The 27,777-nt window shown below is 47.5% G+C and overlaps 1 protein-coding gene across 4 annotated transcripts; it reads right to left on the bottom strand.

The window, feature by feature from the left end:
• Positions 1–962: 962 nt before the first annotated feature.
• On the bottom strand, positions 963–17,463 carry SERBP1 (SERPINE1 mRNA binding protein 1). 4 transcript variants are annotated; one of them, XM_075832805.1, is made up of 9 exons: positions 17,068–17,462; positions 13,809–14,004; positions 13,219–13,362; positions 13,030–13,101; positions 8,769–8,843; positions 8,281–8,458; positions 6,626–6,670; positions 5,092–5,265; positions 963–3,965 (listed from the first exon to the last, which is right to left on the bottom strand). In XM_075832805.1, the coding sequence occupies exons 1-9, from the start codon at positions 17,330–17,332 to the stop codon at positions 3,909–3,911; spliced, it is 1,206 nt and encodes a 401-aa protein (XP_075688920.1). In that variant the 5' UTR covers positions 17,333–17,462; the 3' UTR covers positions 963–3,908. The 4 variants fall into 4 exon arrangements, with proteins under 4 accessions (XP_075688920.1, XP_075688919.1, XP_075688922.1 ...); XM_075832804.1 differs by having other exon boundaries at positions 13,030–13,116; XM_075832807.1 differs by lacking the exon at positions 6,626–6,670 and having other exon boundaries at positions 17,068–17,463.
• Positions 17,464–27,777: the final 10,314 nt, after the last annotated feature.

Consider the following 27,777-nt stretch of genomic DNA (forward strand, 5'->3'; position numbering starts at 1 on the left):
CTCATTAAAATGAATGCACACGGCCTGACTCCACGGCCAACCCGAGCTGCAAATCACAGGCCGTGCACACCACTACAGTCATGTGCATGAGCCCTAACATGCCCCATAGAGCCTAATAAAAATAAAATTACTAACCTATCCATGTTCCCCTGACGAGTGGAGGATATGCCTCTGCTCCTCAGGTCTATGCAGCGTGTGGCTCGGCCGACAGGCGCGATGACATCACTACATCCCACCTGTCTACTCCGAGCCACTCACTGCCGGCATTACATAGTGAATTCTGGAGCACAGACCCATCAACTTCCTGCTCCAGCATTGGATTCAACTATATCTGCGTCTTGAGGACAGAGTTGAAACCCGGACATGCCACTCTTGGGGGCCTGGGGTCATTGGCGAGTGGCCCACGACTACCCGGTGTTCTTCACACGACCCCACCGGGGGTCACAGCCCAGTTTGGGAAACTGGATTATGCATTAGAACATAATCACTGGATACATTAATATCATAAATCATCCTAGCAAAACGAAGATTTTTGTCAGGATCAGCCGACTTTTCTCTCGCATGTATGGCATAACAATAGGAAAGCAAAAACAAAAATCAGTCAGTCATCGCTACTTTATATATTTCAGCTTTAGGCTTCGGACCAGCATTTATTCAATTACGTTTCCAGGGAATTTTTAGCTCAGCGATAATGAGCTCAACACGGAGTATGGGCATAAATACACAGCAATTTTATTTTAGCATTGACAGATATACAAAAAAATGTAGCCCGTTTCATTAAACCTCTTACCTGGACTGGTTTATTCTGTTCCATTTTTGTAAATTCTGCCTTATTACAAAAGCTGAAGTCAACTTTCATGCCTGTGTACACAAGTGTTGTCATAGGGATTAAATCAAATCTGGAGAGGTGAATGCACGAGGCCTCGCGACGTTGTTCAGGAATAATCACGCTGCCACAGCACTTCCCGTCAGACTGGCAAGAGCATGAAAATTAACCTTTAATTCAATAAGCATCCATCAAAGACAGGTTGGTTCACAGTTTCAGTTCACACATAAAAATGGACTTGAGGCAAATTTACAACTATGAAACATCATCAACTAAGTCAGATGGACTTTTTATCGGCTATAGGAATTTTTTTTTCAGAGCAAGGGCTTATTTTATGCATTTGGGGACAAATCGGGGCTACCTGTTTGCATTTGCTTAAGAACTTAAAAAAGAAATCCAAAAAATAAAATAAAAATAAAGTGAATTTGCTGCGGCCACAGAAACCACAATAGGGTAATCAGTGCTTCCACAGGGTAAACTATTTGGCAGACAGGCAGAAAAAGATTCACATTAGAAAGAACTGCACACCGGCAAACTTCACAACATATTCTGAGCTACTTATTAGAGGCCACCTCCGAGCCTCCGGGTCAGACTGCAGTGCTTTTCAGAAAGCTACAGCTAAAGCCTGTTTGTACCGGGGATGTCAGCTTTGGATATGCTCTATTAGGGCAACTGAAAATGAGAGGTGGGGGGCAACACTTGCTCGCCCCTCCCCACCCATACTATAAACAAAAACAGAACAGCTCTCATTGTAGAGGACTGCTCGATTCTGCACAGATACCCATTGTTTTTAGTGGGCTGTGTGCAATAACCGCCAGGGTCCTGCTGCTGGGACCAGCTAGTCATATGGGCACCTTGCATATGCATCTAATAGGGCATGGGCATCACTTAATGGTGCACACGATTAGAGGAAATTGCGCTCGTTAAATTTGCTGCAGATATTATTACACACCATGCGATACCTGTAATGTATCGCAATAGGAAATGTGCATGAATGATTAGTGCAGCTAGAGACAGTGCAAATTGACTGTGCGCATTTCCCTACTCCTATATAGCCTATTTATTGAGCTGCACCTATAGAGGACTGATGCCCATGAGCCCTTAAAAGGGGTTATTCGGTATTGCATGGTCTGGCCTCCCGTCACAGCGAACAATCAGGCCTCCACTTTAATATGTACTAAGCAGCAATGAGTGGAAGAGCTGCTGGATTAGGTACAGCGTAGCACATATCCCAGGGAGACCCAATCACTTACTACGGGTGAGTGGCCAGAAAGACCCTCGGAATAACACCTCTGTCTCATAGGGCATGCAACTAGCCAAGGGAAGCATACATAAAAGAACCGAGCAAAATTTCCCACTCCGCAATAGGTATTTATAGGACCTCCGCTGATGCGACTTGCCTCAGTTCTGCGCACGCTCCTCCCATTTATACGTTAATGCACTGCCATTTATAATACCTCTGGTTTGTAGCCTCATAGTAAATTATATCTCCTAGAAAATAATCTCAAAACAGTTAAGCCAGTTGAATAAAAACACCACTGACCCTGCCAGCGCTGAAAACGACCGGGCACATCCGGCAGAGTACAAAACCGCAAGGGGCACAGGAACATTTACGACCGCGCTTATCGTGGTGCTCGACGGTTCTGAGTACTTTGTCGACTGTACAGCTTTTATAAAAATAGGGCGATAATATCTGTTTTTAATTAAACTATGCAGAGAAGAACCTACAAATTTTATAGCCTGCTAAAAAGTGTAAAAGAATATTAAATAATGAGTATCTTATCCTAACAAACACTGTAGACAACTTTTTATCTATTTTTTATTTTTGTGTATTTTTTTTTTGTGTTTTTCTTTCGTGTCCATTAGTTTTAAGTGGTCATTTTTTTTCTCCCCCTCAACATTAGCAATTTAAATAATCAAAAAAAAAAACAAAACAAAAAAAAAAACCCTAAAAAGGGTGTGGGATTTATGTAACATCCCCTGAAAGAGGAACATTCATTTGTCAACCAGTGAACCCGAGAAGCTGAACATATAGGACAATTAGGGGTAAAAATTAGAAGGGATCCTTTTGCTTCACCCCTTCTAAAAAGAATACAGGCTTAGAAGGCCAGTAAGTAACCTATCAAGTCTCTTCAGTGCCATTTATAAAATGCTTTTTCCTAATACAAGGTTTGCAGAAAATTACTGGATATTTATATATACTTTAGTCTTGGTGAATGGAAATGGTTTTCTTCATGTGTAAAAATAAAAAATAAGAAAAAACAAAAAATATATACACACACACCATAGCTCCCCCAGGACATTGAGCTGCACATTTGAGATTTAAAGCTATTGTGATCTTGGACAAAAAAAGTTCTGAAATTCCAGTAGGCGGCTTATAAACCCACACTGGCGATTGGGTGTTCTCTACTTCTGTCCTCTAAATTAAATTTTTTATTTTTTTGTTTGGGGTTTAAGTCTAAAAAATAATCCACCACCAACACATACCTTTCCAAATTGAAATTGGGTATCAGTGTTTTGTTGAAAAAAAAAATAAAAAAATAAAAAATTAACCAACTTTTTGTTTTTAAAACTAAGCAGGGCACGTGGCTTACATGTCAAATCTAAAGGTTTAAAAACAGAAAAATAAAATCTAGTGTTAGCATAAAAACTAAAAGCTTAAGGGGGGGGGGGGGGGGAAACAAAAAAAACATTTGAAGATAATAAAAACACAGATGAAGTGAAAGCTTTAACTGGTACACACTTTTCACACCTATATTTCAAGTTTGGAAACGCATATTTTCAAGCAGCCATACAAAAAGTATCCATGAAGAATGCATAATCTCTGGAAAAATTATGAAAACGTCCCTGCTACCAGTACTTATCTAAATACAAAACTGAACTACCGTATGGTTGCTTCTGTGTAGCGAGAGAAGTCCAATTTTTTTTTTTCTTTTAAAACAGATAAAATTCAGTCCATAGGTGTGAATGGTATGATCGACAGTCTTTAATTTTGTAGTTGTTTAGGATCCTTAAGCATGCAAGCCTCGTAGAAGGGAGGGGCCACAAGGGCACCAGGATGGGACTTTTTTAGTCATCCAGTTTACGACAGAGCTGGGAAAGCCTCAGGGTCATCTACATCAGGAGCAGAGACGCTTGACTGAAACAGAGAGAAATGTTGTTATGTGTGAAGGGGTTACAAGCATACACATTGCAGCAGGACACAATCTGCAGTAGTGGAGCCCAGCTATGCTGAAAATAAGCTCACATCCAGTCTTGGGGTATGTGCACACCAGAACTGGCTTTTACGTCTGAAAAGACAGACTGTTTTCAGGAGAAAACAGCTGCGTCGTTTCAGACGTAAAAGCTCCTCCTCGCATTTTGCGAGGTGTCTTTGACGCCCGTAATCTTCAGCTGCTCTTCATTGACTTCAATGAAAAACGGCTCAAATTACGTTTCAAAGTGTCCTGCACTTCTTTGCCGAGGCAGTCATTTTACGCGTCGTCGTTTGACAGCTGTCGGTCGTCGGCACAGTACGTCGGCAAACCCATTCAAATGAATGGGCAGATGTTTGCAGACGTATTGTAGCCCTATTTTCAGGCGTAAAATCGAGGCATAATACGCCTCGTTTACGCCCGAAAATAGGTCGTGTGAACCCAGCCTTAGGCTGGGTTCACATGAGCACATTAACGTCCGTAATGGATGGACGTATTTCGGGCAGAAGTCCCGGACCGAACACACTGCAGGGAGCCGGGCTTCTAGCATCATAGTTATGTACGATGCTAGGAGTCCCTGCCTCTCTGCAGGACTACTGTCCCGTACTGTAATCATGTTTTCAGTACGGGACAGTAGTTCCACGGAGAGACAGGGACTCCTAGCGTAGTACATAACTATGATGCTAGGAGTCCGGCTCCCTGCACGGAGTTCGGTCTGGGACTTCCAGCCGAAATACGTCCGTCCATTACGGACGTTAATGTGCTCGTGTGAACCCAGCCTAAGTGTTATAGAGAGACTGACATCCGGTTTCTACAGTAGACGCTGTAGGATTTGTGCTGTGAAATACAGCAGCAGGTAAGTCCCTACATTACATGTACAAAACGGGGATGGGGTAGGGGGGACACGTATAAAACGGGGATGGGGTAGGGACACACAAACACACACAAATCCAGAGTGCTTCTTTGAGCTTTTGTAACGATGGTCATTGACTGAACTTTTTTGAAGACGTTTAAAAGTTATTTTCCTTCAACAAATCTTAGAGCAATGTCATAAGAGATGCATTAAATTACCTTGTCAGTTCTACCTCCACGACTAGGCCTTCCACCGCGTCCGCGGCCTCCTCTTCCACCGCCACGCCCACGCCCAGGGCGACCAAGATCTCCAAAATTGATCTCAAGTTGGGAAGTGATGTCGTTTGCAGGCTTGCGGAAGTGATGGTCCAAACCTTCAGACTCTGCTTGAACCTGCCAAAAGAAAAAAAAAAAAGGAAAAGTGCGTTTAAGGACGACACTGCCCAAAACCACCTCCAAGATCACTACATACAAATAAAAAATGGCTATGATAATACACCCACCCCTCCTTATCAAACAACTGATGCAATATAGCATTGTCTATTTGCCTAAAATAACAAACATCCCCCTCTAAATACATAAGCACATGATCACACATTTAAGGTTTAGATCCCTGCTAGTCATGCACCCCAGCAATAAATTTTTTAAAGCGTCCTTAAAAATTGCTAAAGTAACAAACGGCTGAGAAAGAACATAAAATAACATTCCAAATACAAAAGGAAAATAAGTGAAATATGCAAAATGCTGGACCAGCTATGAATCCCCATGATCATAGTTTAGGGTCCCTCAGCCTGGACCCCGACTTCACTGTCCTAAATCAAACCTCTCTTTAAAAAAGTTTACCTCTAAACTTTCCCTCTACAAAAACTAAATGCAATAGTTTAACCCCTTAGTGACCAGCCTATTTTAGGCCCTAATGACCGAGCTATGTCTTTCTATAGTCGCATTCAAAGAGCTATAACTTTTTTTATGCCTTTGGCACGTCCTAATAGGCATGTGCCCTGAGCAGACGTGGGGGCCCCTGGCTGCCATGGAACCCCATTGGAGGCCCACGATTGCACTTGCGGGCCGCCAATGGGTGAGAGTGGGAGCTCCCACTGTATACGATTTAAATGCCACGTTCGCTAATGACCGCGGCATTTAACGGGTTAAACGGACGCGATCGAAGTAAACTTCGACCGCGGTCGTCGTAGCAGGAGACTCCCGTGACATCCGTGCAGGACTTAGACTGGGCCGCCGTGAAAAGGCGGCGGCCCAGTCTAAGGCCCCTTCGTGACCGCCGTGAAAAGGCGTATTGGTGGTCACCAAGCCGTTAAAACAGCGCCCCCAACTCTAAAGACAAAACCGCTTTGCAGCCCTATATATTGTAGAACAGTTGTTCATGCTACACATTATATTAGGATATTGCAGGGCATAAAGAGCCATATACATCAAATTAGTTTATAAAAGATCATAAGGGAATCTTCATTTATATCCTAACCATGTGCAAAATGACAGAATTCCTAAATCTACGTAATAAAGAATGCAATTTTTTTTTTTAAATTTGTTCTGTATTTGGAAGGCATTCGGCCTGGTTGCACACAGTAAGCAGTTTGTCACCAATGCAAATAAAATCTATGTAGTCAGCAATCAGACGCAGCACATAGTAATTATTTAGCGATATAACGGCACTTAAAGGATAATTCTACCTAAGTTGTCAAGCCTTCAAACCCATCCAAAAATGACTTCTGTAGTGTGTTATTAAAATAATTACCCAAACTTCTTTGCTCATCACATCAGACTGTTCATACATACGTATCTAGAAGTACAAAATAGGACAACCAAATGGATAATTGGCTAAATGGCAAACGTAAAATAAAATAAAACAAAAAGCCACCCTCATAAATACAATATCATCCCATAAGATACGTAGGAAAAATAATAAAAACAAATAAAATGTGACATATGTACCCCTAACCAAGTATAGTCTGACATGGTTTACAACTAGCGCACTCACTATATTACCACCCATATGAAATGACTGAAACCAGACAACCCCATTATGAGTGGAAGATGACAGCATTCACAGCCCAACAAATGCTGCCTACGAGATCAACTGCAATCCCTTCCACACCGCTGCATATATTTCAAGGTTGTTCGGGATATTGGGAAGGTGGTCTACTTTTTTTTCCCCTCCTCCAGAAACAGCACCACTCTTGTCCATGGGCTTTATGTGGTACTGCAGCACAGCCATTCAAGTAAATAAGGATCAGCTGCAATACCAAACACAGCCAATAGACCAGAGCTTTTATCTAATCCTAGACAACTCCCTTAAAGAATTGTTGAACTAGCAACGAAATGCAAAGCGTGAAATGGGCCTTAAAAGTGTCAAAGTGTGAAGCTTTAGCTGACTAAAGCCTTATTCAGACGGCCATGTTCAGTCCGAGATATACGGACCGCGTGACGGCTGTACTTCCCGGACCGAACACAGCTCAGGAAGCCGGGCTACGGATTCTAGGAGCCCGGCTTACTGAACAGTGTTCGGTCCGAGAAGTACAGCCGACACACGGTCCGTATATCACGGACTGAACACGGCCGTCTGAATAAGGCCTAACAGATACATGATCAGATTTTATTTGTGGTGTTGGTCATGACTTTAAAGCCAGGAAAAAAAAAATATCCAGAGACTTGCTAGCAAAGAGGACTACTGCTGAATGAAACCCCCAGGTCCCAAACAATCTCCAGAGGAACATAGACCAGTGGTGACATCAGAAGATATTCTGGGATTCAGTATTGTTCACCAGCAAATCTAAGCTTGTATCAAATATCCTCCCCTAAAGTTACCCTCTGGTTGTAAACATCTTACGTACAGTGAATCTGAATTAGTCAGGGGTCTTCCCTGTCATTTCTGAAGTATATTAAAGAGTAACTGTACTTTCAAACTTTTGATATATCAGAGACTTATCAGAAGTCTGGATCGGTGGGGGTCCGGGTGCGGAGACCTCTACTATGGCTGAGACGAAGGCGCAGACACGCACCTATGGCTGTGATCGCTGCTCCCTGTCGGGCTGAAGACATATAACGTTTATGTGAGTCGTCTTCAAGCGGACGGGGAGCGCTGATCACAGACAAAAGGAGCAAAGCGCTCAGCTTCTGCACTTTCATCTCAGTACCGGGACTCCCATCGATCCAGACTTTTGTTATGACTATATGACAGAGTTTGATGAAAGTGCCGTCACTCTTTAAAAAAACAAAAAACATGCATACAACCACATAGTGGATGCAGAATAAGTCAGCCTTGCTTCATAGTGCATTACACAGGATTTCCCACCCTTTAAACAACTAGTTGTCTTACCAAATGTACCTCCAAACCCACAGTGCATTTAAGTAAATCCACATTATGTAGTGATTAAACGATAATGTAATTACCTCTTCACTCTTGGACTTGTGGAGGACAAAGCCTTTCTTCCATTGGCCGTCAGCACCTTCGTTTGGTTTCCGAATGTTGAACTCCACTTTTGCACGCTCTTTGTCTTGCACGGCTTTCCATTCGTCCAGAGTCATTTCCTTAGGTCCCTCCTCCTTCACCTCTTCAACCTCATTCTCCCTGAAAAAGGCGTCGTACCCACCATGAGGCACAATGGTACACGGCACTGGATCTTTTCTGACTACATATATATATAAAATCATGCCTGTGTTCTAAGTGTCCTCTGATTACCTAAACAGCACAAGGACCACCAGCAGGCGTTCCAGATGTGTCAGTACTACACAAACAGAAATCGGTGTCATGTGATCAGCTAAAGGATTACAACTTCATCCAAACCTAAATGTCAGCTAAACATAAAACCTATTATATATACTATATTGCATGTGGGGGGGGGGGGGGGGGGGGGCAAACCTATATTGTTAGCACTTACTTGTTCTCGGTGTCGGCGGTGGGTTGTTCTTCGGTTTCGGGTGTCTCCTCTGTTACAGTTGACTGGTCCAGTTCGCTGTAAGTTATACAATGAGGAAAACACTGCTTTTTCTGATCTTTGGCTTAGTCATATGATAAACAGAAATATTAAATATTAGATAAATTGTGTTCCTAAGATGGTAGAGAATTTTCCTATAACTGTATGACATGCAGACTTAAGAGATTTTCCACTTTGACAACTAATGACCTATCCATCAGATAGGTCATCAGTATACGATCGGTGCGTGTCTGACACCCGGACCCCGCACCGATCCGCCACTCCGGCTGCCAGAAGAGGTTGACGGAAGCAGATGGCTAAGCCAAATAGCGGCCGAGCTGCAGCTCGGCTCTTATGCAAGTGAACAGGAGAAGAGCTGTAGTTCAGTCGAACGGCCGCTATGCACTGGTCGGAGCCATCTGCTTCCGGCTCCAACTACTTCATCCTGTTCACGGAGGCAGCCGGAGTTACGGATCGTTGCGCGGTCCGGATGTCGGACATGCACCGATCATATACGGATGACCTATCCGATGGATAGGTCATCAGTTTTCAGAAAGTGGACAACCCCTTTAGATCGGTGCTTCCATTGCTCTGCTCGGTCAGATCAGCAGAATAAAATTACTGGAATTGGCGGTTCCGTTACATGACAGACACCATTGGTGCCTAGCAGAACCCATTGACTTCAACGGTTTCAGTCATTTTGCCGGAAGCAATAGCGCAGCAGGCGGATGTATTGTTTCCGGTATTTTCGGCTGGATCTGTGACGGAAGCCGCTAACTGCGGCTCTAACTCAGATGCGAACAGCCGATATTTGCCTCACCCACAAGAGTAACACATGTTTCTATTAAAACGTATTATAAGCACGTAAGTCTAGGAGCACCTATATATTAGTTGCTGCTCATGCAAGGGCAGGTTAAATGGCACAAAAAGGGTATATTTAAAACGGTCATTTTAAAAACCTGTTCTCCTAATCATAGATGTGAAAGGTGACAATTTACTAAAGAATCCACTGCCTGGTTTTGTTTATGGGAAATCCTATAAAAGAATCCGTGACACGATGCCCAATCCGGGCCAATCAATAGGATTCCCTTTTAACACTAAGCTAGCATGTGCAAAAGCATCCACTTGATAATCCCCCAAGCGAAGGCTTCCTATACATCTGCACTAGGGCTCCGTTCCGATGGAGCTTTCCGTCGGAACGGAGCCCTGTCAGACACAGACGGAAACCATAGGTTTCCGTTTTCATCACCATTGATTTCAATGGCGACGAATCCGGTGCCAATGGTTTCCGTTTGTCTCCGTTGTGCAAGGGTTTCGTGGTTTTGACGGAATCGAATAGTTTCCATTTGTGTCGGTCAGGGCTGTTCCGACGGAAAGCTCCAACGCAACGAAGACCTAGTGCAGATGTGAACGAAGCCTAAGTGAAGACTGTGTAAACACCGCATCCCGCTGAGCAAAAAGGGGTGAACTAAGAGGAATCCTTTTACACCGGCCAATTTTTGCCTTCACGACAAGTGCCGTTCAACGAGACAGCTCGTTGATCAGCGCTCGTTTGCTCCTTTCACAAGGAGCTATGTATGGGGACAAGCGGCTGTTACTATAAATTTCCATCATAACAGCAGCAGGTCTCCCTGTTTACACAGATGCGCATGCTGCATAAACGATACGATCAGCTGATAAACAAGCATTTGCTCGTTCATCGGCTGACAGTTGCCCAGTTTACACAAGGCAATGATAGGGAACGAGCGTACATACGAACACTCTTTTGCCCAATTATTGGCTGATGTAAAAGGGCCTTAAAACTGGCTCCAGGGCACACTTCTATAGGGGTCAATCAGTTGAACCGCAGTTTTATAACAGGCCTCCTACAACTCAACTTTGTCAAGTACTGGACAGAACAATAAATAGGCTACTCCAGAGAGTCCAGACAAGTGAAAACGTACTGCTAGGATATGTCATAAGTTGCTGATCAATGGGGTCCGACGGGCACAGCCCCCTGGGCAGCGGCAATACGGTATGTCCACACACAGCGAAAACACTGCAGAATTTCCAACCGGACTTTTACTGTAGAAATTACTCAGCCTTTTCACGAGAGAAATTGAAATTCTGCAGACTGAGAATCCACATCACAAGTTGATTTCGGTACTTTCCTGCAATTAAACGCCTTGCGTAAAATCTGCAGTAGCTTCAAGGGTAACTTAATCTTTCAAAAAAAAGTTCCGACATGTCAGACGTGTTGATCGGTGGGGGTTTGAACACTGAGACCCCCATTGATCACTAAAACGAAGCAGAAGTGCTCGGGTGCCGGCTGCTTAGTTTCTGATCGGCTTTTATCGGAAAGCCGAGCAGTTGATGTACAGGCTCAGACTATCTATTGAGCCCGTACACCAATTGCTCAGATATCCGAGAAAAGCCGATCGGAAACTAAGCGGCTCACCCGAGCACTTCTGCATTTTTAGTGGTCGGTGGGGGTATTAGTGCTCAAACCCCCACCAATCAAAACTTCTGACATGTCACTATAACATGTCGAATGTTTTTTGAACGTTTAGTTACCCTTTCAGTCCTCACAGGGCACCGCTGGCACTTCAATCTAGTAACTGGCGAGGGTCCCAGCAGTCAGCCGCCACCAATCAGCAAGTGATAGCATGTCCTAGCACTATGTCGCTGCTTGCCAAGACTTGAAAACCCCTTTAAGCTTAGTTACTACTAATGAGAAATGCTGCAAATGATCACTACTTTTATACCAAACCTGCTGAGCATTACGACTGTCGACACGCTACGGTCCAAGCTCATTTTTTTTTCTGATTACGTAAGCAAGAGCAGTCAGACCGAACGGATGCAGGCAACAAATCCAGCCATGTAAGGGTCCTCTTGGGCCCCATGCACACAAAAATCTCCGTAATTGCGAACCGTAATAGGGTCCGTAAGTACGGACCCACTCTGTTCTATTGCGGACACCTTTCTGTATCGCTACGTATGTGCCCGTGGTGTAGAACAGTGCCGGGAATTATGGAGCATGTCCTACTTTTCGTGTTTTACAGGCCGTGCCCCCATACTTTTTATGGGAGCACCGCCCGAAAACGCGGCCATGGTTATGGGCACGGCCGTCTGCATGATTACTTACACAACACTACGAGGGCCGTGTAAACCAACACCGAACGAGACAGCTCTTTGATTGGCGCACATTTGCTGCTTTCACAAAGAGCGATATATGGGGGCGAGCGCTTGTTACTACGATAGTTCGTCCCCATACATTTCTTCATGTTGGCAGCGCATCTCCCTGCTTACACAGGGAAATATGCTGCAGACACGTTATTTTCGGCTGCGTAAACGATAGTCAGCCGACGAACAAATGTTTGCTCGTTCATCGGCTGATCGTTGCCTTGCTTACACTGGGCAATGTTCGGAACGAGCGATCTGTGAACGCTCGCGGGCCCGATAATTGGCCTGTGTAAAAGGGCCTTAAGAAAACGAAACAAGGAGGGACGTTGTCAAACTAAACGCAGACTTGCTTTCTAGTCTACAAATACAGTAGCAACAGACCGGCTTCGACGGGCTGAAGATGGGGGAAGGGCTTATCCAACAAAAATACTGCCCGGTCAGCCCTTATCAGTGACACTGCAAAGAGCTCAGGGTGTAGACAACCCAGGATTATACAGAAATGCGCCGGCAGGACAAGCCATCAGGGGCTTAGGCCCCATGCACACGACCGTGCCCGTGTTCACAGGTCAGTGATTACGGGCGCGGCCGGCCGCAGACAGCCACCCGCATTTGCAGGCCGAGCTCCCATATAAAATATGGGCGCAAAGTGCGTAAAAAAAAAAAAAAAAAGACAGGACATGTCCAATCTTTTGCAGAGGCTTTCTATGGCCCAGGCAGCAAATATATACGGGAAGGTGTTCACGATCACTAGACATTAATGGGTACGTAATTGCAACAACATCTACGGTTGGGTGCATAGAGCCTTAATACGAATAAAATCATTTATTTGCGGTACCAGCTTTTTTTTTTCTTTTTTGGAAGCCACGTTAACTTAGTCTTGTAAAACTCCAGTTTTCCAAGGAAAATAATCATTTAGACCTCCAAGAAAAAGAACAAGCCTGCAAAATACAACAAGTGCTTCTATCTGATGGATCCCACACCACAAATGCAAAATAATCCCGCTGATTTTTAATTTTTAGAAAACAAAAAAGAGTAAGCGTTTCCAAGAATCATCCCAACCAACCTCAGTTCATCCTTTACATTTCCCCAGTTGTGGGATCCGCTGCCGCCCCTCTTGTCCTCATGTTTCGGGCCACTGAAATGTGAAGAACTAACCAAAATGAGTTATATGGTCAGTGGGGACGAAAGGTAATTGGGAAAACACAATAAATCATCAAAAGGAAAGTTGAAATGAACAGCAAAGGCTACTTACACTCGGTCGCTGCCACTGTGTCTGTCGAATTCACGTTTGCCACGAGAGTCAAAGCCATCGCCCCTGCCGATACCACGTCCACGACCGCGTCCACCTCTTCCACCGGGTCCGCCACGACCACGAGGTGGCCGCTCACCAAGGGGCCTAGAGGAGGGATGAATTTAAAGTTCTCAATGGAAGACATGGACCTGAGAGAATAAAAGCTCTGTACAAGCTCTAGGTTTTTAGGGCATATTTATGTTCCAATGGATAGTGAATTATGGGAGGCATTCTCCCCTATTATAATTACTTCTAGGAGAGAATCCATTAAACGACAATGTACGGAGACGGCCGCCATATAGATCTGGTCAAATGGATACATGAAATGGATTAAAGTGATATATATAGTTTATATGCAGGCAAACATTCAAACATGCAGCCAGACGGAGGTACAATAAGTTGCAGAGCACATTCAATGTGTCAGGAAATATCTTTTCCTGTTACAGGAGCTTTACTTGTCTAAGTATAGGTCTTTGTTCTGCGCAATCCCTCAGGAGGTGGTTATAATATCTGCACAGTGAAAATGACATCTGTCAAGCGGCCACATTTACCTGTCCACGGAGAACTCCCCTGCTTCACCCTTTTCTTCAGCCGGCTTATCAAAGCGACGTTCACGAGGTGGCCGCCTCTCGACGGGTCTTCTGTCGGTAGGCTTCCCTTCGCCCTGTGGGGCCTGTGTGGACTGCTGCTGCTGCTGAGGGGGTTGCGGCTGTTGCTGGTCAGGCCTCCTGCCAACTCTCCTGATCCCTGGACACACACAAACACCACAGGTCAATAAGTCATCGATGGCACAGAGGCCGAGCGGCAGGGAAAGTGAGACATTGGGGGGCAAAGGACGATGTTGACCACAAACCGGGTATAATAAACACCAAACAAAGGAAAAGAGAAAACAAAAATGGGTTAAATGCTGCGGATAGAGAAAGAGAACTACTCAAAACATACAGCAAAACAGAAGTTGCATTTAATGGTATAAGTCGTCCGTCATAGGACAACTTTAGTCCCAGTCTTATAGGTTACTAATGGGTCACTCCAGCACCTAAGGGGCCATAATGAGAATATAAAATCGCCAGACATGAAACTACACCGCCAAGTACAGTATTAACCAATGCAAGAAAACTGTGCTCCTGCGCGGATATGATCAGGTTACTCATATTTATTATGACTTTATATGGCGTCTCCTCCCCCACAGCGTGTGCACATGTTTAGGTGTAGGATTACAAGCTGCTTTCAGCAAAACACAACCTTACTACAGTTACAGAGATATCTGAACAGAATAAGGTCACCGGCATGCTGCAAGGTCTTCTGGATAAGCAGCCCGTCTTGATTGACAGCGCATTCTGGGCTCCAACAAGAGCCTGAGAATAGCCGCCTGGTAGCGCTACCGCTGAACTGGCTCTGACAACAGCTGCTGAAGCCTATAAAGTGCTGCAAACGTAGGCTAGCCAATAATAACCCGGGCAACAAGTCTCAGGCGTAGCAAGACTCATGGGCTAATAACCCAATGGGTGTAATGCAGGCAGCTAGATTACTACCTTCAAAAATAAATTATACTTGGGTGTGGTCGCAGACCTGGGTCTGTGCACTAGATGTGCTGCGAGCTGAACAATGGCTCCCACACCCAGCAAACGCTGACAGGGGCTTTAAACATCGTACAGACGCCAAGAAAACAGGAGGTGATTACATGTGACGGACTGCACGTAAAAAAACTACAACTCCAGATAGAGTGCAAGATCTGTGCTACATGGTGACGTCACTCGCCTTATTGCTGCCCCCTGGATGTGGATCCGGGGAGGACGTAACAGTGACGTTGTAGGTAAGTTCATTATGGCCGATTTCTGAATAGAGTAGCTCAGATCGCGCAGCTCGATGCAATCCTCCGCGTGCGACTCAACGGTCACGCATCATCCAGCCCAGGCCTAACACTACAGCAATACTAAACCTCACCTAGTAATGAGCCATATGTGTACGTATCAACTGGGCGGAGCAGGAGGGATAATCGCGGCACAAAGTCCATAGAAACAACTTCCGACGTGCAAACACCTCTACTAGAGAGTCAGCAGCGATCACCTATCACATGGCCCATAGACTAGTCCAGCTAGTGGTGAACTCTATAGGGATGACAGACACCCACCATAAGAGTCAATGACAGATGAAACGGTCAGGTCACATCTCCATAGACTTCTTAGGAGGAAAGCTAGACTGCATAAATGTTGCATCACGCGCCCCACATGGCACTAGCCTGGGGTTCTTCCACGTTCCCTACATGTACCAGCTTATCAGAGCACGCTAGGAGCTGTACGACAGACTGCATGCATCGGGGAAAGTTGTCCCGTGGGTCACAGATCGGGGTGACACCTGTTCAGGAACGCCCCTCTTGAACTAGTGCAGACTTGGTGCAAGCATTGCTACACTTCAATGTAAAAATGTGTCGCTGCACACCGATCGCTCACGATCCGTGGAGGTCTGACTGCTGGGAACCTCACCGATCCTGAAAAAATGGGCGCCCGATCCACCGGTCCGGACACTCACCATTATAGAGAATTGGAAATGTGCAAAGTCTATAGAGGGGGAATCCCTTTTAAGTCTAAAGCATGATGGTGCCCAAAACTTCAGCCATCACTAAGGACGCAGGAAGCGTCTGAAACGCGTAGGCTCCACATACCTACAATACCTCTCCCTATACTCCAGGACCTCACTCTCCTATTTTTGATCCTGTTTTAACTGGACTAATTAAACTTGGAACCAGGTTCCATTTTAACTTTAAATTACGCTGGATCCAACCCTCTCTTTGGTGCCCAAAACTTGTGTTATGGTAAGTGGTGCGCCCCCTATGGAAGTCACTGGAAACACAGGTAAATTACTCGTATCCATGGCGTTCACCAGTCACATGACAAGTGTCCCATTAAATGAAAGTCGCTGTCATTTGCAGTTTCTGAAGGTTGACGGTGTCCAGGAAGATTACCATTGGCAGATACCGCACAACATCACGCGACACTTCCGGAAGGAACAAGCAACGTGACAGTGTGACCCCCGTATCGGGAGAGATTTGTGGCACTTTTGTAAATATTAACTTATAAAGAAGTTACTCCTGAAGTCAAAATCTAGGAGGTAGAAAAGAAACTGCATTACACAGGACTGATGTCAAAATTTATTTGTGGGGGAGGGGAAATACTAATCACAACACAAACATTAACACTTGTCTAAAATGTCTCCATTCACACCCCTTCCCCCCACGACCTGATCCAAATGTAACAAAACTCAAGAGGAAACTTCCCATAATGTAACTTCTGAGCTGCACGTGCTACATCAACACCGCCCCTCCCCCCGGCGATCCACCGAACCCCAAATCTCCGCCAGGGTGCCCCGATATCGTCCTCCACCACGTGTTCCCCACTCATGTTGTGACACAGCAGAGCCTCCACCCCCCCATCCTCCTCCTCCAGTAACCACGTGGTGAGCGGCCATCTCCCGCCATACACCCTCCTACAGATCAGGGTGACAGCACCACGTGCAGGGCGCAGACCCGGGTCACCAACACCCGCAGTGACGTTCAATCGTCCACAACACCCTGCGGCGCCCCCTGCTCACCCAGCAGAGTCGGCCTCTGGTTTGACATAAATGTGGGGGTGCAGTAGGGAACACTGAACCCCGAAAGTGAGAATGCACCCGACTTCTGGTGAGGCCTAGTACTGGGGCGCTGCACATGCGCATAGAGGCGGGGTACAAGGAGACCCGTCTATAAGGGGTGCACCACAGAGGCCTACTTCCTCGGCCTTGTCCCATGCCCGGGGTCCCTGCCGCCCGCTTTACCTTCTTTCTTCAGGGCCACAGGCGGCGCGGCCTCCTCCTTCTTCTCTGGCAGCGGGTTCCTGCGGTCCTTCTGAGACTCCTTCTTGGGCTGCTTGGCGGCCTGGGCAGCGGTCTTGCCTGCGCCCTGGCCCGGTGCCCCCGCTCCCTCCTTCTTCTTGTTCTCGGCTGCCTTCAGAACCTCGAAGGGATCGGACTCATCGTCAAATAACTGGTCGAAACGGTTAGTGACGACGCAGCCGAAGCCTTCCTGCAAATGCCCGGGCATGATGGCCCCTAAAGAGGTGGATGTCCTCCGATTCTACGAGGCCTGGAGCGCGGAGCTCGCTTGCTAGTTAAGCCAAAAGATGGCTGGGAAAGAGGCTGTCTTCTCTTCCGGCGCGGTAGACATCCGGGACCTTAACGTCCGGGCAGCATGGGAGTTGTAGTTCCGGCAGGTGGGGCTGGAAATCAGAGGGAGGAGCGCGCAAGACTACAAATCCCGGCGTGCAGTGCGCGCCTGTATTGTCCAGGCCCCGCTCTCCGTGTGTTGCGCTTTCTGTCACAAAAACACACACAGTAATTAGTGACAGCGGCGTCATGTCAGCGATGGGAAAGCGTCAACAGCGGCCCCTCTCATAAATTACCTCAGCTGACAGGTGTAAAGTATTACCTCACCGAGCAACAGGACAAGGTCAAACAAAGTGGTCACCCACATAACACCCCCTCCCCCACGCTATATCCAGACTACATTTACCTCAGAAAGTGCCTGTAACGCGTATCCATAGACACAGCCAATATGGCTGACAAAAAAAAATCAATCAGCTGCGCATTTGCGTTTAGGCGCAGTTCATATTTGCGTTGGAGACGTAAATTTAGTCGATTTAACAGGAAGAATCGCGCACATGGAGCTCTTATTTTTCCTGTGAAAACCTCAGACACATCGACGGACCCCCAATGTAAATCGGAGCGTCGTGTGATCGTGACCACCGGCGCCCAATCACTGCGTCGTGACTTCCTTAATAGATGCAGATGTGAACTGCGCCTAAAAGACTTACAGGATGTGCTTCAAATTTTGTGTTCACACAATTTGCGTCAAAAAGTGATTCGACCACAACATGTAAATAAATTCTGCAACTTTCTGATATACTCTGTTTTTTAATTCTTTGCTATTTTTAAGATCTCTACTTGCTGTCAATTCTCAAAACACCCAGGGTCCATTCACACATTGCGGTTGAGGCGCGGTTAGAACCACATCCGAAAAACTGCATGCATTTTTACCGTTTATTTTATACTTTTCTCGATGCGGGTGATTCAAAAAAAAAAAAAAAAAAAAAAAAAAAAAGAGAAACCTGAATGGAAAAAAACAAACCAAATCGCTGCAAAAATGGATGCAGTTTTTCTAAGCGGTTCTAAGGCCCTGTTCACACGGAGTATTTTGACGAGCTTTTTGGGGTGGAAACCGCTCCGCAAAACTAGTCAAAAACCGGCCGAAAATGCCTCCCATTGATTTCAATAGGAGGCGGGGGCGGTTTTCTCCCACGAGCGGTAAAACCGCCTCGCAGGAGAAAGAAGGGACTTGCCGCATCTTCGCGCGTTTACGCCTCTGACCTCCTATTGACATCAATAGGAGGCAGAGAATGCATATTTCGGGGAGTTTTTTGCCAGTAGCACTCAATGGGCGCGAGCGCAAAAACGCGGCGAAAATCGCAGCAAACGACGTGCAGGAAGGACAAATTCTGCCTCAAAACCCCAAACGGAATTTTGAAGCAGAATCTTCCTCCTGCAAAAAACTCTAAACACAGCCTAACTGCACCTCAACATGTAAATAGACCCGGAGTGTTGCAGCCACTTTTCGTTTTTTCCGCCCCACTTTCCAAAAGCCATAACTTTTTTTTCCCGTCGATACAGCCCTATGAGGGCTTTTTTGTTTTTGCGGGACAAGTTGTCCTTTTTCATGACACAATTTATTGGACGATATAATGTACCGGGAAACAAGAAAAAAAAAATCTTTGTGGGGTGGAATAGGAAAAAAACAGTAATTCCTCCATGATTTTTTTGGGTTGCGTGTTTACGGTATTCACCGTGCAATAAAAACGACATGTTAACTTTATTCTGCGAGTCAATAGGATTACTCAGATACCCAATTTATGTAGCTTTTTTTTTTTTTTTTTTTTTAAGTTTTACTACTTTTGCAAAGAAAAAAAACAAAAAAGTTTGGTGTTGCCATATTCTGACACAATAGCTTATTTTTCTGTCGATGGAGCGGTGAGAGGGCTTTTTTTTTTTTTTGCGGGGCGAGCAGTTTCTATTGGAATAAAAACTGATCAGAGTTGCATGTGCCCCAAAATTATACTATTTTTTTTGTGGGAAACTAAGTGACCAAAAAAACAGCAAGTGTGACACTTTTTTTTTTGTAGTCCCACTAGGGGACTTGAACATGCGATCGTGGGATCTTTGCACAATACACTGCAACAGTAATGAAATGCAGTGTATGTTATTTTTTTATCGGCTCTTAATAGGAGTACAAAGATGGCAAACCTGGGGGCCTTTAGTAGGCCCCCAGGCTGCCATGACAACCATCAGCACCCCACAATAGTGTTGGGTGGGCAGGCAGAGGGGACCGTCCCCTCTTTCTACTGGCTTAGGGCTCATTCGGACGAGTATAAAAATCACGCACAGCACACGGACCCATTGATTTCAATGGGTCCATTCACACATGCAGGAGTTTTCATGCAGTGCGTGTCCGTTCGGTGAAACTCACTGCATGTCCTATATTGGTGCGTTTTTTCACGCACCTACGCGCCCATTGAAGTCAGTGTATGCGTGAAAATCACGCACAGCACACGGTGCAAATCTGTGTGCTGTGCGTGATTTGCGCATCAATTCCATTGGAAAAAAATAAAAAATGTGCTTTGCGAGTGCGTGAAAAACGCATGCCACTCGCAAAGCACAGATGCAATAACGCAACACACGGACCAGATTTACACGCGTGTGAATCGGATACGCATGTGTGAATGTAGCCTTAGATGTCAAGGTCGCTATCGACCTTGGCATTTAAGTGGTTAAAACGGAGATAACCCTGATCATAGAAATTAAACCAAAATTCAGCGCAATTAACAGACGTCATCTTGCGTGGTCGTTTTTTTTTGTTCTTAAATCCCGGTTTAAACTGCATCTTCAGGACGCAGATACAGTTGAATCCAATGGTAGAGCAGGGGGCCCTACTGTGGCATTCACTATGTATCGCCGGACACGAGGCCGGGACCTCACCTGTGAGGGGCAGTTTTGGAGGCATTATCCTGTGGAGGCAGTTTTGGGGGCATTATACTGTGTGAGGAGCACTATGGGGGCATTATACTGTGTGAGGAGCACTATGGGGGCATTATACTGTGTGAGGAGCACTATGGGGGCATTATACTGTGTGAGGAGCACTATGGGGGCATTATACTGTGTGAGGAGCACTATGGGGGCATTATACTGTGTGGGGAGCACTATGGGGGCATTATACTGTGTGGGGAGCACTATGGGGGCATTATACTGTGTGGGGAGCACTATGGGGGCATTATACTGTGTGGGGAGCACTATGGGGGCATTATACTGTGTGGGGGGCATTATACTGTGTGGGGCGCACTATGGGGGCATTATACTGTGTGGGGAGCACTATGGGGGCATTATACTGTGTGGGGAGCACTATGGGGGCATTATACTGTGTGGGGAGCACTATGGGGGCATTATACTGTGTGGGGAGCACTATGGGGGCATTATACTGTGTGGGGAGCACTATGGGGGCATTATACTGTGTGGGGAGCACTATGGGGGCATTATACTGTGTGGGGAGCACTATGGGGGCATTATACTGTGTGGGGAGCACTATGGGGGCATTATACTGTGTGGGGAGCACTATGGGGGCATTATACTGTGTGGGGAGCACTATGGGGGCATTATACTGTGTGGGGAGCACTATGGGGGCATTATACTGTGTGGGGAGCACTATGGGGGCATTATACTGTGTGGGGAGCACTATGGGGGCATTATACTGTGGTGAGCACTATGGGGGCATTATACTGTGTGGTGAGCACTATGGGGGCATTATACTGTGTGGGGAGCACTATGGGGGCATTATACTGTGTGGGGAGCACTATGGGGGCATTATACTGTGTGGTGAGCACTATGGGGGCATTATACTGCGTTATGAGCACTATGGGGGCATTATACTGTGTTATGAGCACTATGGGGCAATATACTGTGTGGGGAGCACTATGGGGGCATTATACTGTGTGGGGAGCACTATGGGGGCAATATACTGTGTGGGGAGCACTATGGGGGCAATATACTGTGTGGGGAGCACTATGGGGCAATATACTGTGTGGGGAGCACTATGGGGGCATTATACTGTGGGGAGCACTATGGGGCAATATACTGTGTGGGGAGCACTATGGGGCAATATACTGTGTGGGGAGCACTATGGGGGCAATATACTGTGTGGGGAGCACTATGGGGGCAATATACTGTGTGGGGAGCACTATGGGGGCAATATACTGTGTGGGGAGCACTATGGGGGCATTATACTGTGTGGGGAGCACTATGGGGGCATTATACTGTGTGGGGAGCACTATGGGGGCATTATACTGTGTGGGGAGCACTATGGGGGCATTATACTGTGTGGGGAGCACTATGGGGGCATTATACTGTGTGGGGAGCACTATGGGGGCATTATACTGTGTGGGGAGCACTATGGGGGCATTATACTGTGTGGGGAGCACTATGGGGGCATTATACTGTGTGGGGAGCACTATGGGGGCATTATACTGTGTGTGGAGCACTATGGGGGCATTATACTGTGTGGGGAGCACTATGGGGGCATTATACGGTGTGTGGAGCACTATGGGGGCAATATACTGTGTGGGGAGCACTATGGGGGCACTATGGGGGCAATATACTGTGTGGGGAGCACTATGGGGGCACTATGGGGGCAATATACTGTGTGGGGAGCACTATGGGGGCAATATACTGTGTGGGGAGCACTATGGGGGCAATATACTGTGTGGGGAGCACTATGGGGGCAATATACTGTGTGGGGAGCACTATGGGGGCATTATACTGTGTGGGGAGCACTATGGGGGCATTATACTGTGTGGGGAGCACTATGGGGGCATTATACTGTGTGGGGAGCACTATGGGGGCATTATACTGTGTGGGGAGCACTATGGGGGCATTATACTGTGTGGGGAGCACTATGGGGGCATTATACTGTGTGGGGAGCACTATGGGGGCATTATACTGTGTGGGGAGCACTATGGGGGCATTATACTGTGTGGGGAGCACTATGGGGGCATTATACTGTGTGGGGAGCACTATGGGGGCATTATACTGTGTGGGGAGCACTATGGGGGCATTATACTGTGTGGGGAGCACTATGGGGGCATTATACTGTGTGGGGAGCACTATGGGGGCATTATACTGTGTGGGGAGCACTATGGGGGCATTATACTGTGTGGGGAGCACTATGGGGGCATTATACTGTGTGGGGAGCACTATGGGGGCAATATACTGTGTGGGGAGCACTTTGGGGGCATTATACTGTGTGGGGAGCACTATGGGGGCATTATACTGTGTGGGGAGCACTATGGGGGCATTATACTGTGTGGGGAGCACTATGGGGGCATTATACTGTGTGGGGAGCACTATGGGGGCATTATACTGTGTGGGGAGCACTATGGGGGCATTATACTGTGTGGGGAGCACTATGGGGGCATTATACTGTGTGGGGAGCACTATGGGGGCATTATACTGTGTGGGGAGCACTATGGGGGCATTATACTGTGTGGGGAGCACTATGGGGGCATTATACTGTGTGGGGAGCACTATGGGGGCATTATACTGTGTGGGGAGCACTATGGGGGCATTATACTGTGTGGGGAGCACTATGGGGGCATTATACTGTGTGGGGAGCACTATGGGGGCATTATACTGTGTGGGGAGCACTATGGGGGCATTATACTGTGTGGGGAGCACTATGGGGGCATTATACTGTGTGGGGAGCACTATGGGGGCATTATACTGTGTGGGGAGCACTATGGGGGCATTATACTGTGTGTGGAGCACTATGGGGGCATTATACTGTGTGGGGAGCACTATGGGGGCATTATACTGTGTGGGGAGCACTATGGGGGCATTATACTGTGTGGGGAGCACTATGGGGGCAATATACTGTGTGGGGAGCACTATGGGGGCACTATACTGTGTGGGGAGCACTATGGGGGCACTATACTGTGTGAGGAGCACTATGGGGGCAATATACTGTGTGGGGAGCACTATGGGGGCATTATACTGTGTGGGGAGCACTATGGGGCAATATACTGTGTGGGGAGCACTATGGGGGCATTATACTTTGTGGGGAGCACTATGGGGGCAATATACTGTGTGGGGAGCACTATGGGGGCAATATACTGTGTGGGGAGCACTATGGGGGCAATATACTGTGTGGGGAGCACTATGGGGGCAATATACTGTGTGGGGAGCACTATGGGGGCAATATACTGTGTGGGGAGCACTATGGGGGCATTATACTGTGTGGGGAGCACTATGGGGGCATTATACTGTGTGGGGAGCACTATGGGGGCATTATACTGTGTGGGGAGCACTATGGGGGCATTATACTGTGTGGGGAGCACTATGGGGGCATTATACTGTGTGGGGAGCACTATGGGTGCATTATACTGTGTGGGGAGCACTATGGGGGCATTATACTGTGTGGGGAGCACTATGGGGGCATTATACTGTGTGGGGAGCACTATGGGGGCATTATACTGTGTGTGGAGCACTATGGGGGCATTATACTGTGTGGGGAGCACTATGGGGGCATTATACTGTGTGGGGAGCACTATGGGGGCAATATACTGTGTGGGGAGCACTATGGGGGCATTATACTGTGTGGGGAGCACTATGGGGGCATTATACTGTGTGGGGAGCACTATGGGGGCATTATACTGTGTGGGGAGCACTATGGGGGCATTATACTGTGTGGGGAGCACTATGGGGGCATTATACTGTGTGGGGAGCACTATGGGGGCAATATACTGTGTGGGGAGCACTATGGGGGCATTATACTGTGTGGGGAGCACTATGGGGCAATATACTGTGTGGGGAGCACTTTGGGGGCATTATACTGTGTGGGGAGCACTATGGGGGCATTATACTGTGTGGGGAGCACTATGGGGGCATTATACTGTGTGGGGAGCACTATGGGGGCATTATACTGTGTGGGGAGCACTATGGGGCAATATACTGTGTGGGGAGCACTATGGGGGCAATATACTGTGTGGGGAGCACTATGGGGGCATTATACTGTGGGGAGCACTATGGGGGCATTATACTGTGGGGAGCACTATGGGGGCATTATACTGTGTGGGGAGCACTATGGGGCAATATACTGTGTGGGGAGCACTTTGGGGGCAATATACTGTGTGGGGAGCACTTTGGGGGCATTATACTGTGTGGGGAGCACTATGGGGGCATTATACTGTGTGGGGAGCACTATGGGGGCAATATACTGTGTGGGGAGCACTATGGGGGCATTATACTGTGTGGGGAGCACTATGGGGGCAATATACTGTGTGGGGAGCACTATGGGGGCATTATACTGTGGGGAGCACTATGGGGGCATTATACTGTGGGGAGCACTATGGGGGCATTATACTGTGTGGGGAGCACTATGGGGGCATTATACTGTGTGGGGAGCACTATGGGGGCATTATACTGTGTGGGGAGCACTATGGGGGCATTATACTGTGTGGGGAGCACTATGGGGGCATTATACTGTGTGGGGAGCACTATGGGGGCATTATACTGTGTGGGGAGCACTATGGGGGCATTATACTGTGTGTGGAGCACTATGGGGGCATTATACTGTGTGGGGAGCACTATGGGGGCATTATACGGTGTGTGGAGCACTATGGGGGCAATATACTGTGTGGGGAGCACTATGGGGGCACTATGGGGGCAATATACTGTGTGGGGAACACTATGGGGGCATTATACTGTGTGGGGAGCACTATGGGGGCAATATACTGTGTGGGGAGCACTATGGGGGCAATATACTGTGTGGGGAGCACTATGGGGGCATTATACTGTGTGGGGAGCACTATGGGGGCATTATACTGTGTGGGGAGCACTATGGGGGCATTATACTGTGTGGGGAGCACTATGGGGGCATTATACTGTGTGGGGAGCACTATGGGGGCATTATACTGTGTGGGGAGAACTATGGGGGCATTATACTGTGTGGGGAGCACTATGGGGGCATTATACTGTGTGGGGAGCACTATGGGGGCATTATACTGTGTGGGGAGCACTATGGGGGCATTATACTGTGTGGGGAGCACTATGGGGGCATTATACTGTGTGGGGAGCACTATGGGGGCATTATACTGTGTGGGGAGCACTATGGGGGCATTATACTGTGTGGGGAGCACTATGGGGGCATTATACTGTGTGGGGAGCACTATGGGGGCAATATACTGTGTGGGGAGCACTTTGGGGGCATTATACTGTGTGGGGAGCACTATGGGGGCATTATACTGTGTGGGGAGCACTATGGGGGCATTATACTGTGTGGGGAGCACTATGGGGGCATTATACTGTGTGGGGAGCACTATGGGGGCATTATACTGTGTGGGGAGCACTATGGGGGCATTATACTGTGTGGGGAGCACTATGGGGGCATTATACTGTGTGGGGAGCACTATGGGGGCATTATACTGTGTGGGGAGCACTATGGGGGCATTATACTGTGTGGGGAGCACTATGGGGGCATTATACTATGTGGGGAGCACTATGGGGGCATTATACTATGTGGGGAGCACTATGGGGGCATTATACTGTGTGGGGAGCACTATGGGGGCATTATACTGTGTGGGGAGCACTATGGGGGTATTATACTGTGTGGGGAGCACTATGGGGGCATTATACTGTGTGGGGAGCACTATGGGGGCATTATACTGTGTGGGGAGCACTATGGGGGCACTATACTGTGTGGGGAGCACTATGGGGGCATTATACTGTGTGAGGAGCACTATGGGGGCATTATACTGTGTGGGGAGCACTATGGGGGCATTATACTGTGTGGGGAGCACTATGGGGCAATATACTGTGTGGGGAGCACTATGGGGGCATTATACTTTGTGGGGAGCACTATGGGGGCAATATACTGTGTGGGGAGCACTATGGGGGCATTATACTGTGTGGGGAGCACTATGGGGGCAATATACTGTGTGGGGAGCACTATGGGGGCATTATACTGTGTGGGGAGCACTATGGGGGCATTATACTGTGTGGGGAGCACTATGGAGGCATTATACTGTGTGGGGAGCACTATGGGGGCATTATACTGTGTGGGGAGCACTATGGGGGCATTATACTGTGTGGGGAGCACTATGGGGGCAATATACTGTGTGGGGAGCACTATGGGGGCATTATACTGTGTGGGGAGCACTTTGGGGGCATTATACTGTGTGGGGAGCACTATGGGGGCATTATACTGTGTGGGGAGCACTATGGGGGCATTATACTGTGTGGGGAGCACTATGGGGGCATTATACTGTGTGGGGAGCACTATGGGGGCATTATACTGTGTGGGGAGCACTATGGGGGCATTATACTGTGTGGGGAGCACTATGGGGGCATTATACTGTGTGGGGAGCACTATGGGGGCATTATACTGTGTGGGGAGCACTATGGGGGCATTATACTGTGTGGGGAGCACTATGGGGGCATTATACTGTGTGGGGAGCACTATGGGGGCATTATACTATGTGGGGAGCACTATGGGGCATTATACTATGTGGGGAGCACTATGGGGGCATTATACTGTGTGGGGAGCACTATGGGGGCATTATACTGTGTGGGGAGCACTATGGGGGCATTATACTGTGTGGGGAGCACTATGGGGGCATTATACTGTGTGGGGAGCACTATGGGGGCATTATACTGTGTGGGGAGCACTATGGGGGCATTATACTGTGTGGGGAGCACTATGGGGGCATTATACTGTGTGTGGAGCACTATGGGGGCATTATACTGTGTGGGGAGCACTATGGGGGCATTATACTGTGTGGGGAGCACTATGGGGGCATTATACTGTGTGGGGAGCACTATGGGGGCAATATACTGTGTGGGGAGCACTATGGGGGCACTATACTGTGTGGGGAGCACTATGGGGGCACTATACTGTGTGGGGAGCACTATGGGGGCACTATACTGTGTGGGGAGCACTATGGGGGCATTATACTGTGTGGGGAGCACTATGGGGGCATTATACTGTGTGGGGAGCACTATGGGGCAATATACTGTGTGGGGAGCACTATGGGGGCATTATACTTTGTGGGGAGCACTATGGGGGCAATATACTGTGTGGGGAGCACTATGGGGGCAATATACTGTGTGGGGAGCACTATGGGGGCAATATACTGTGTGGGGAGCACTATGGGGGCATTATACTGTGTGGGGAGCACTATGGGGGCATTATACTGTGTGGGGAGCACTATGGGGGCATTATACTGTGTGGGGAGCACTATGGGGGCATTATACTGTGTGGGGAGCACTATGGGGGCATTATACTGTGTGGGGAGCACTATGGGGGCATTATACTGTGTGGGGAGCACTATGGGGGCATTATACTGTGTGGGGAGCACTATGGGGGCATTATACTGTGTGGGGAGCACTATGGGGGCA

Source organism: Rhinoderma darwinii, chromosome 7, assembly GCF_050947455.1.
Source record: "Rhinoderma darwinii isolate aRhiDar2 chromosome 7, aRhiDar2.hap1, whole genome shotgun sequence".
NCBI classification, from domain to species: Eukaryota; Metazoa; Chordata; class Amphibia; order Anura; family Rhinodermatidae; genus Rhinoderma; species Rhinoderma darwinii.